General features: G+C 37.9%; 1 protein-coding gene across 1 annotated transcript in view; it reads right to left on the bottom strand.

Annotated features, from left to right (window-relative positions):
• The window catches only part of ESR2 (estrogen receptor 2), a 33345-nt gene extending 23722 nt beyond the window's left edge, over positions 1-9623 (bottom strand). The window contains exons 1-2 of the mRNA XM_062577245.1: positions 9178-9623; positions 2510-2685 (exon numbers count right to left, since the gene is read on the bottom strand). Of these exons, the coding sequence (XP_062433229.1) occupies positions 2510-2685; positions 9178-9611 (610 nt within the window). The 5' untranslated portion in view covers positions 9612-9623. The remainder of the gene's footprint in view (positions 1-2509; positions 2686-9177) is intronic.
• Between the last annotated feature and the right edge of the window lie 2793 nt (positions 9624-12416).

The raw sequence follows: 12416 nt of genomic DNA, 5'->3' as shown, positions 1-12416 counted from the left end.
TCTAATAGCAAGTCATTTTTGAAAGTGGGACATACGCTTTTGTGGAAGTTTATCTCAAATCCTCAACTACTTACTGTATATTGGGATATTACAGTATCCCAATTTGCCCCAACAGTTCAAAATAGAACTATACAAATTCTCAGTCCTGTAAAGATTTGTGTAAACTACAGCTGTATTTACTGAACTGTCTCTCTAATGTGGTGAGCTTTTGGAGGACTGACCCTGCACCAAAGTTAATAACAAAAAAAAAAAAAAAAGAAAGAAAAAGAAAAAAAACCACACAGCCCAAGAGACAAAGAATACAAGTAGAAATTAATGCATTCTGTATAATATGAAAAAAAGCAGAAGATAAAACATTTAGATATTCTGGACTAAAGTTTCTCTTATTTGAGTCAGTTTCCACTCTTTCTGTTGTCTTCCCTTTCCCTCCATTCTCCTCCAAAAAACCCTTTGTTGTCTTTGATTAACCAATAAATCTGATCAAAAGAGTTTATTATTGTGAACTAGACTTGACTACACTCTCAAGCAAATCACCTCCTGCCAAATACTGGAAGTTTCTCTTGGAGTAGTTACCTAAGGATACAAAAATATTCACTCATTTACATTTCTTAATCTATTTTCTGTCAGGTTGTTTTTCTAAGTTATTTTTTCATTTTTTTTTAAGAATAGATCAGCTAAAGATACAGCAGTCTGAGTAGGTTGTTTTTTCTTGATTCATGAGCAAGTCCAAGAGTTCATTTCCCCAAGAGTCATTATTTAACTGAACCATTGTGACTATTTCCTTGCAAAATTAAAATAATTTTAACCTTGAATTTTTGAACCTACAGTGTTTTAAGAAGAAGAGATCAGGTTACAGTTTGTCCCACTTCCTACTGGCAGATGCAACTGAAAAACAAATTACTATTTATCACTCTTCATGCAACTTGGGGGGAAGGAGGAGGGAGCTCTCTGCTGCACTGTAACTGAAGCACACAAGAGTATCAAGTGGTTTAAAACTCCTGTGGCCTTGGGATAATTTAGTTTGCAGGCAGATGTTCAGAGATGTAGGACCAACACACTACATTACAAACCTGGACAAGCAAAAGAGACCACACACAGTTGCCCAATCATCTCATCTAATTCTGTCCACTTTCCAAAGCCCGAAAGTTTTTGATTTTTTTTTAAGCAACATCTTTAATAAGATGTTGCTCACTACTCAGTTGTAGCTGAGTGCTTGATAACACTTCATGGCTTGAACTTACTTTCATTTATTTGAATTACAGACAAATGTTATCTGACAGGGGGCATTAAGGTGTACAAAAGGCTACAACGGGTAACTTGTTTATGGACAAATCACCTGTGAGCAATGCATAGCAAGGAACTAATTTTCCTGACAGAAAACACTTTGAGATCAAATTCAGTCTGCATTTGTGACAAACTGGGGACAAAGTTCTCTTCAATCATTTTAGAATCAAAGGGACTTACATCACTTTATAGATGTTGTTATTTGGCCATGCAGAACTTACACAATAAATTGAAAATGCAAACAAGTTTTGAATCAAGTTTGATTCTAATGGTGACATGGACTCTGTCACACTGAGCCACGAGAAAATGCCTCAAAATAAGTAAGGCTTTGTGCGGAAGAAGAAGAGAACATTACAGACAGCCAAATGACAGGAGTTCCTGCAGACCCTATGCCTGCAGTCAGTATCTAACCTGAATCCAAATAAGTTCCCACCAAGAGGCCGTAGACTAGGCCAAAGAACACGATAACCCGAGCCACAGCTAAAGACATGAAGTGGTCCAAAGCTCCAGTATGGTGTACAAGCTAGTCCTTCAGCCTGTGGGCTGTGATAGTAACCACGGAGGCTTACACTACATGCAGCAGTCACTCAGCAGATTTGAACCAGATACCAATTATCTGATAATTTAAACACTGATCTGCAAATTTTAGAGACAGACAGTTCTTGCCAGAACAAGAACTACTGCAATGTAGGGTGTGGAAGTAAATAAACAAATACATGGGATTGAACCGAGTACTTTCTATGGATTACCTATGGCTGTATTTTATTTCCTACATACCACATGGATATTATAGGCTATGATTCAACAGCTCCAGGCAATATACTCCTCATAGAAATAGTTCCTGGCAGACAAAGTCTTGAGACAAATTGTCTATTATAACAAATCCACAGTTACTATGTCTGCCTCAGGACTCAAACTGCAAACAGCTTCACAGGTCTGCAGGGCCATCCCACTGATGCCTTTGCAGAAGTGTTCTCGTGTGCTACGCGTCCCATCTCTTCTCAGAAGAAATCAATTACTCAGTTTATAATGTTTCCAGATCTTCCAGACAACATAAGAGCCAACAGATAAAGTAGTCAAATCATTTTTTACCCTATTTTCAGCATGCAGCATGATACACCAGGATTTTAAGAGATCAGTTCATTACTAGATCAACTGCTGCAGCACTTGATCATAGGAAGAAAAATTTACTTGAGCAAAAGGTATCAAAAGCTGTTTTTCCTACCTTGAATACTTCTTTTAAAGAATGCTTTGCAGCCTTCACATGACCAGACTCCATAGTGATATCCTGAAGCATAGTCACTGCAGACTGCACAGAAGTGAGCATCCCTTTTTGAGCCAGGATTGTTTGCAATCGGGCTTGTACAGTCATTGCCATTAGTTTTTCTTTTTAATGTGTCTCTGATAAAAAAAGAAAAAAATCTGTTGCAAATCTGTAAAAAATAAATCTAGCTGTATTACAAAAGGCTTCTTATTTTTCACTGTCTTCAATTTTCTCTTTGTAGAGCCTTGCTATTACTGAAGATCACGTAGTGTGAAACAGTGTTAAGTGTTTTTCTGGTAAGATTATTTAAAGCACATATTCTGATCCCAGGACTTTCGATGATGGCTGACTAGAAAGTTCAAAACACTCACAAGCATAAAACTTTACTGCTGATGTGACATGAACGCTGCAAAAATCATATGGAACATTGACAAAACCTGAAGAATTCTTAGAAATGCAGCAGTCCAGCTGCTAATGATCGCACTTTGCCTTTAGAAGCTTAACATAGAAAGTGCAAAACTGTCAGGCAGCTTGAATTGACATGATAAATACCACCATGAACAGAACTTCAGTTGCATCACACAGTGAGCTACTAGCAAGGGACAACTCTAGCTGAAGCAATAAATATCCAGTCTCAGGTAGCTCATCCTTTAAATAAGGCTCAATTCATTGAGATGCTGGAGACATATTTTGAGAAGTGAATATGAGACCTGTAAGATCAACTTAATGTTAGACAAGGTTTTCTGTTCTAGGCAACCACTCAAGTGGATTGTCTTTAATGATGGAATTGATAAATAAAAGTAAGTCTGAACACAAGAAGAATGGAGAAACACAGTTAATAAAATGTATTTTGCAAATCAATTTTATTGCTCAATATAAATTAATAAAATATATCCATTCTTGAAGTGCTCCAAGTAATTCCAATTGCAATTCTTATTGACTAAATTAAAATTAGAACAGGATAAAAACATGAAATAAGAGCCAATTCCTGACACCAAGATCCTGTAAACAAACAGTAAGAGGAAAGGAACTTAGATTGTCACTGGTCTGGTTTTTAGGACAGAGGAAACACATTCATTGTATACTTTTTCTCCAGACTTTACTCTCTTTGTCTTACCTTGCTGGTCAACACAATTCCTCACTAGAGAGGACATAACATTGCATGCAAACTCTCAGTAGCAATTTTGTCAACCGGAAAGCTGCACAGTCAGTTTATAGGTATAAACTTCAGCATAGAGGCAGAGGGAAGAAATCACAGAGTTTTCCTCAGGTGCCTTCTAGCAAGGTTAAGGAAGAAATGAAATATGAGCCAGGGAAAGACAGTAGATAGCATCCTTTTACGACTTCTAAAGAACTGGGGTGCCTTTCCAGGGCAGAAGAAATCTCTGTATCAGTGAGAGCAAATTTAAAGAGAATGGCAGAAACATGCTGAAAGTGCTGTCAAGGAGATTTCAACTAGCATATTAAAGCAGACTTTATACTGCTTTTATGAGAGGAGATAAGGACAAACACATCCATATCCCAACTAAAATCATGCCTTCCCTCCCATGTTTCTCTAGGGGAACCCACTCTAATTTTCTGAGAGAAGATTTGGAACGAAAAGGTGGTTCTCTGAGCAAATTCTCATATAGGAATTTAAGGTATTTATTGTAGACTTGAGTTACTGCAAAAACACAAACACACATGCAAACACTCATTTGTTCAGATATTACAGGGAATAAAGCCTATTGCAGGGAATAAAGGTGATGAGATGTTTAAGAAGCTGAGTATTTGATCACACACACACAGTTAGCTGATTGCCAGATTCTGAGTCAGGAAGGTATCTCCCATTCTGGCACACTGGGACAACCAGCGTAGGGAAACTCTGCCTCATAATAACGGGAGTGTACCACATGGCTCATAAACTGCTACAGTGAGGAAGAAACAGCATTGCTGTTCCTGCCTCCATCTACCTGTCTTTGGAGGGAAGAACATAATCTGAGGTTTTACATTAGTAGCAAAGGTATATTTTTAAGTTCTGCTTGGGAATCACAATCCCATTGAGTGATTCAGAAGAAAATTAAAAATCAGCTAGAGAGTGTTTCAGCCCCTGACTGATATGCTGTAGAGAGGTATGTTTATTGTCCCTGCTAAAGCACAGAAATGTTATGGCTGAAAATAAATAAATAAATAAATAAATAAATAAATAAATAAATAAGCACATTCCACACCATCTCACTGATGAACGTTGCTTTTTACCTTCCAATCGTGAGAAATGCTTTAAACTAAATAAATAACACTTTCTTTCTCTGTTTAAAAGTTTAACAGCAGTCATCCTGCACACATACAACCTATGTGACTTCCCCAGATTGTGGTAAACAACTTGCACACCGAGCAGCAATCTGGAGCGCGTTCCTCCTGCAGGCTGAGCAGGCATCAAATATGCTCAGCCGCGACAGCCGCAGCATCGTGGCGGGAGGCTCAATGCCAATCTTTTGTTACCGCCGTCTTTAATAAGGACAACAGACCTAGGAAATAGCTCAGAGCTTTATGGTACACGACCATTACCTTGAAAACTTTCTGATCAGACAGGTTATCCCTAGAACGAACAGCCCTGCGTATGGTTAGAGGCCACTTTTCAACGCTTTGGGGCTTGGAGGACTCGAGCAGGCTCTGCAGACGAACGAGCTGCCAGGTCCTCCAGAGGGACTGCCACAAGGTAGCTGGCTGGCTGCCCAAAAAGCTCCCGGGCCGAAGGAAGTAGGCACATGGGGGATGTACCCTGGCTGCTACCGAGCCACACACGCAGTCAGAGATTTATCACTTTACATCTCCTTTTACTCCTCTCCACTCTGTGACCATGGTTTCTATATACAGATTTTATGTTTCCATAAAAGATTTAAGATTTTGGGCAAAGTAACAGGGCCATGATTTCCTACTGGTCAAAGATGACAAATTGATTGCCTTAAAAGAGAGGGAAATTGCAAGGGTATTTAGGTTATTCAATCTCTATTATGTTTCTTAATTGCTTCTACCTTTGCTGCTGTTTAACGAACATGCCACACTTGGAAAACTTCGGTGCAGACTGCTTCAGCTTTATATTAAAAAGCTGAAGTATTAAAAAGTATGGCAAAGATGTGACCTAGAAACTAGCAGGATTTGCTAATGGCACTTGTCATGAGTCAGATTTTTTTTAAACCTAAGCTATTGTACATTAAAAAAAAAAGGAAAAAAAAGAAAGAGGGAGAAAAACACTGAGAAAACGAAAGTCTGGAAGTGAAAAAATAAACAGTTCAAATTTTATCACTTCTTAATACTCTTTCCTCCCTCGTAGGTACCTCTGGCTCATTCAATGCCTGGGGATGATTCAGTCCCATACAAACCCGAGCTGCACGGTGCCCAAGGCTGTGCCCAAGCTGCCCCACTTTCCATGTTCGTAGGCCTGCCCTGTTCAGGGCACAAGAAGTCAGAGTATCACTGATCCAGCTTACCTGGAGAAAAGCTCAGCAACTTGCAGAATATGTGCAAGATGTTGGGCAAAAATCAACCGAAAAATATTTTTCAGCCATTACCTTCCTCAATTTCCTAAAGTGTTAATATCACACAACTGCAAATATTTTTATCTCCACAGCACAGGTTTTGTTACACTCCAAACATTGATTAGTATGCTAAAAATCATGTCATAGCTATCTCACAATTAAGGGACATGGGCTGGTATCTCCATTTTATGATTAAAGAGTTACACAGATTAAGCTAAAAGATCACCTCAAATAGACTTCAAGATACATTAGAGAGCTCTACAGAATAAGCACCATAAAAAAAAAAACATTAGGATAATACAAACAATTATGGTTTCAAAGCAGGGTTTAAACAATGTATAAGACACTACAAACCAGGACACACTGAACAATAACACAAATGAAGTTACTAGATTTTTGATTAAGCAAGCATTGCTAGCCTGTACATCCAATAAACCTTTATTTATATATTCTATGTGCCATTACTGTCAGAAGCATAAGGAAAATGATAGAAGGAAGAAGAACAGTTTAAGTCCCAGAAGCATCACTCTGGCAACCTCACTGAGATTTCTTAAGTAATACCTCTGTCCATTTGGAATATAAACCTTTTGTTTCTTTAATTAAAAAGCCTTTCAGTAATGGGATAAAGACAGAAACCAACTACAGCTTACATGCCAGACTACTCTTAAATAACTTATAATTATGCTGTCAAATATCATTTTAATATAAAAGCAGTGTTTGTGTCGCAGCAAAACTTACGAGAATATTTCCATTGTCTTCAATAGATATAGCATCCATAAAGATTCTGCTAAATTTGCATTATCATCAAGTTTACATTTGGTGTAAAAATGGATCTTTATAAATTCATGTCTACTTTTACACAAAATATGACACATCAGATGCAGCACAATGCTACATAATATTTTCCTTTAATAAAGCTAAATAAATTACTTCTGCATTCATATGATGAATGCATTTGTGAGGAAAGAAAATTTAGGTTCCTTATTTCAAACTGATCTACAAGGAGATCCAAATTAAATAGAAATCACTTTTAGCAAACTAGACCACATCATTTTAGCTAATGTTAATGGAATTTTACACCTGGGAAAATTAAACTAATTTCTCAGTGAGACTATTTCTTAATTTTAAATGTAAAACAATAAACTGTAACAGATCTTACTATGTGGTAGTACCTTTTTACTCATCATTTAGATGAACACCTTTTCTTGAACTAAGCGCTGTGTTTAAAACTAGCTACACCCTACATCATAAGTGTCTTTCACCCCCCACAACTATTCTTTTAAGTTTCAACCTGAAGAACTCTTCCTTCAGGGTATAATCTATGAATCCGTAGTGTCGCAGTCATTGTTCCCATGGCAATAAACACAATGTTCATGACATTAATTTAATACCTCATCAAAGTATAAAGCAGAAGAAAGCACAGGGCTTTTTCCTTTACAGCCTTATTTCAGTCCAGAGATCCACAATAAGGGAATTACAACTCTTGCTTCTTGTGGTTCAAAGCTAAATTAAAAGTCAGTTCTTAAAAACTCTGTACACAAAGGGAGTTTCAGTGTACTGCACTGAGACAACTGAACCACTGAAAAGGTCTGAAGAGTCAGCAGCTCAGTAGTTACCTGCTGCTGAAAGATAAAGATGATCCATAAATTTAGATTCCAGTTTTCACTGATACTTTTTCCCCTTTGAGTGAAGTCGTAATCAGCTGCAAGAGCAATAGTCCACACAAATGGCAGAAGGCTGTTATTCACAGGAACTCTAGAGTCACAGGCTTGGTTTCCCTTTATACATGCAGGGAGCATGCAGCAGAGCGCTGGATGCAGCACTCTTGCTTTTGGGTTATTTTAGGTGCTGCCCCATCATCTGGCCAGCTTAAAACATTAACTGGTAGCAGCTTTTCCAGACCTCTCTGTGGTTTGAGACATTAACCAAGTGAGAAGAGTTTGGATATTAGCTTTATTAATGTTGCATCCGACTTTGGTGCACAATATCTGCTTTGGGGAAGCCTTTTGTAAAGCAGTGCAATCTAAACGGCTTCTTCCAATTCACACCCCTAAACTGGATTTGCACTGCAGATCTGCCCATTACTCTTCCTTGACTTCAAAGGAGACTAGTCAAGTGGTCAGGCTGTAAAATTGCTGCATCCCATGAGTATGAAGCAGACTTAGATCTCACTCCTCATCTATGTGCAGGCAACATAAGGCTATCTATTGAAGAAATGTGAGTACTTTCAAAAATAGTCCAAAATCTTTACGAATAATTAGATTAAACCTGTTTCAAGGACATACTAATACTTTTCCTATTGACAGTGACTGCAACAGTTAGAAAGTCCTATGAATGCAGTTGCCAAAAGAGGAATAGCACCTGCAACACTGTGTTTTTATCCATAAAACAGCTGTTGGGCTGATGAATGAGGTATATCAACTGCTGCTGTACACCTTCCTTATGGTATGCAACAGGAGTGAACGTGCAGAATGAGAACATGTTTTTGCAAATACAGTTTCTTTACAGCTGAAAATCCTGCCAGGTGTATCTGCTGTTCACAATAACTTCATAAGCTCAGTCCAGAATGGCAATAAGAAACAACGTCAGACTTTCAACAACAGCACTCTTCTGAGCACGACACATGCTGTTGTGTGACTATTAGAACTCAAAGAAAAGTGTTTTTTTAATATCAAGTTCACAAAAAGCCTTCCTAACTATTAGATGCAGTTAAAACAAACAAACCTACCTAAATGAAATGGAGTTCATACAATGTTCTATGAAAAGGAACAAAGAATTAAGCTTTACTTCTTTCACTCAAATGACTTAATTTGCCAGAGCGGGAAAATTAATTTTTATTATTCAAAGTACCCAGAAGCTCTGAACAATTATTTATACACAATAAGCAATTTCCAAATTGAAAACATTCATTTTGCTTAGTGTCAGAGTATAGTTCTCTATGGAGCCATTTGAAAAGAAACCCTATTTCAAAAGTTACAAACACCAAATCAGTCCTGTTTCATTTTTAGAGAGACAATGCATAGAAGCCAAATATAAAAATAAAAATCTTTAGAAAACGAAAGAAAATGTAATTAATTTGCAGTAAAGTTTAAAGAAATCAGTACTACTCACCTATTCACAGGTAGCACTGGCTCCACTGGTCTTGCTTCACACCATGGGCTCTTTGGTTGCTCTGCATACAGAAGCGATGACTGACAGTGCAGTGTCAGGGGGGAGAGATGGCCAGGAGCAGACCACAACACATTTGGGCTTGATGCTTGCCTCACAGATGCACTCTCTGAATCACCAAAATTGCTGGTAATGTTGTAATTCATCATAGCAGGACTGCAGAATGCCATTGCAGAATATTCATGTCTGTTCTCCATGTAAGATGAAGGGATATAAACTGGACTGTGTTCTACTGTCAGCACGGACTGATTACAGCTGTAGGGAACTGGAGTGCCAATACCAGCGGGTGAGTTTTTAATTTCTGTTTTATTGCATCCAATATCTTGAAGTGGCAGCAGCTGAGAAAAGTCCTTGTGTGAAGATGCACACAGGGACATTTTTAAGCAAGACTGAAGATTATTTGTTGTTTAAATGTTCATCCTAAGATATTAAGATATAGTAAAAAAAAAAAAAAAAAGTTAAAGGTAATAATGCTCTGTCTTGAGTCTTTTCTGTAAAAGAAAAAAATCAGTTAAACAATATAAAAATATTCTATGGAAATACATTATGTATAGAATCCAATAGTCACGGTTCAAGTTTATTACCTTTAAAAACAGAAAACTATTTTTAGGAAAGTTCTAATGATGTAAAGACCAAGATACAGGTTCTGTTAAAAAAGAAAAAAAAGAAAGAAAGAAAAAAGAAGAAAAAAAGAATTCAAGTGATGCCTGAAACAAAGATGCAGATAACAACCTAGATTCTTAGCAAAATGGCTCTGCAGCCAGAGTAAAGTTCCTCTGTCCAAGAGGCAAAATTATCCTACGGTTCACAGTTGTGGAGTGAATGTCCCAAGAGTCAATCATCATTGTAAAAATTCACCAGTTCCTACTCCTGGTGTAAGCATATTTCTTCAGTCTTACCTTCAACAACACAGATGTGTAATAGCAGGTGTTTTGAACACCTTCCCCCCAACACACACACACCCCTTCACCTTCCAAAATGAGAACTCCACTGCACACCCCTCTCCAGAGGGGAGGAAGAAAGACGCAACGAGTGTCAGTAAGCAATGTGACTTCATCACCGAGAGGCACTGCGATTCAGCTCCTCCAAACAGAGCCATGATAAAAGCACAAGTCACAACACAGAACTCTAACGATTCCTTAAGTTATGAAGTTTTAGAGTTTCCTGCATTCTACACCCTCATCCTAACTACTCTCCAGTCTTCTCTCATCTAAATCAACAACAAAGATCTTTATTTACCCACAGTAAATACTTCTCACCAGATTTAGGTAGATCCAAATTATTCAAGGAAGGAAAGTGGGGAAGAGGACACCAAAACTATCCTCTGAAGACATTTCCCCTGTCCTAGAATTATTTATAATGGCATTTGAAAAAATATTTATCCTTAATTCTTCACTATACATATCTGAAACTCATTCCAACTTCGATGACAGATGTGTATCTCTCTCATAACTTGCAACACAAAACAACTAAAATAGTACTTGGTTTCCAGCGTGTTCCAGCCCCCAATACTGACGTTGCAGCGCACATTCACATATGGTAATACAATCTTAACATGAAAGAACATCAGATAGTTACAAAGTCACCCACAGCTCTGTTATTTCATAAATGGCTAAAGTATTGCCATGCTGAAAACTCTTACCTCTTTTCACCTCTTGGTAACATAAAACAAGATGAGAAAGACTCAAACACAGATTTTCTGAAGCAACAGCAACTTCCTTAGCCCCAAAATTCTCAGCCAACTACGCTGAGCTAGATGGCATTTCTAGTTTGCCATCTTTGGCCTTAATTGACACACTTTTCTCTTTAGGGCCATGATTAAGGGTAGAAGCATTAACAAGAAAACAAGAGAAATTGTCTTATTGAAGAAAATAGATGTTTTAGAGTTCTTTATTCAGGAGAATTAAAAAAAAAAAAAAGTTACGACTTGTTTTGGGCTCTGTTAATGAAACTGAAGATATATGTAGAAATAACCAGGAACTCATTCAAATCATTTCAGGCGCTGCAGACCCAGCTGCTGTTTTTTCCTTTGTGGGAAACAGGAAAATAAGATATCTCTGCAGCTGTTTTCATCCAGCAATTGTTGCACTGGACCTCTAGTGCAGCCAGAGGACAAGAAGCTGACCTCGATTCCACCAGAATCTACATGCTTCATTTGCTCTAGCCATGTGGTCCACAGGCTTCTCTAAAAGAAACAAAGTATTATTCAATTTTCACTGTAAAAGCACTGAAAATATTAAATGTGCTTTCACTCCTACATTATGCAGTGGGTAACCCAGTTAATTTTTGAATACCAGATGATGGAACTAAGAAATGATCTTAAAGATTGTTTTCAGTAGTCACTATTCACCAGTCCAATGATCACACTGTATTCAATGTGCACTTAAAGTTTCTGTGTAGGTAAAGTTGAACGAAATTAGAGATCTCACATATGCAAGGTTTGCATGGATGCTGCAGTAGCACCTGGACTGTTTCCATCAGCCAAATCCAGCAAGAGCTGTCTGTGCTAGCTGTGCCCCCTGCTCCCCCTCAAAAGGGCATACGAGGCAGAGTAGACCCAAACCCTTCTGGGAGAAGGATGTGAGAGCTATTACAACACCATCTCTGCCATAATCAGCTAGAGACATTCTGCTAAAATACTTTAATTGTTTCTGTAGCAAACAACTGATCGTTTAGTTTCCCTCAGACCTTTAAAAAAATATACGCATATATATTGCATAAGCAGTGAAAACACAGAGCTAGTACTACACAGTTCCATGAACTGAAGTCAGCTGAGCTCTAAGTTATGCTTTTGTGGAGAGGTAATCCAGGATAATGCAGGATATCCAGGTAAATACAGGATAACTGCTTATTTAGCAGAAGGCTACATTCTCTCCAAAGGAACACACACACACACAGTATGTAGAAATATACAAAGAAGTTAAGAGAAGAAAGAAAGAAGTTTGTTTTAGAGGGAGGATTTCACATGAGCAGGAAAAGTCACTAGAGCTTTCTTCAAAAACAGACTGCTCATGACTCATTTACAAGAGAAGGGACTCCAGGAGGTCAAAGGAAACCACACTCATGGTCTTAATCAGATTGCACTATAGTAGAAAAATAACAGCACTGGCTTAAGATAATTAACTTGGGTAGTAGAAACAATTTAGTCATGGTAGACTATGCATCTACACAGGCTCATCTCA

Source organism: Rhea pennata, chromosome 5 (assembly GCF_028389875.1).
Source record: "Rhea pennata isolate bPtePen1 chromosome 5, bPtePen1.pri, whole genome shotgun sequence".
Lineage (NCBI taxonomy): Eukaryota > Metazoa > Chordata > Aves > Rheiformes > Rheidae > Rhea > Rhea pennata.
The sequence above is the reverse complement of the archived record's forward strand: the minus strand, read 5'-3'. Positions and strand labels throughout refer to the sequence as shown.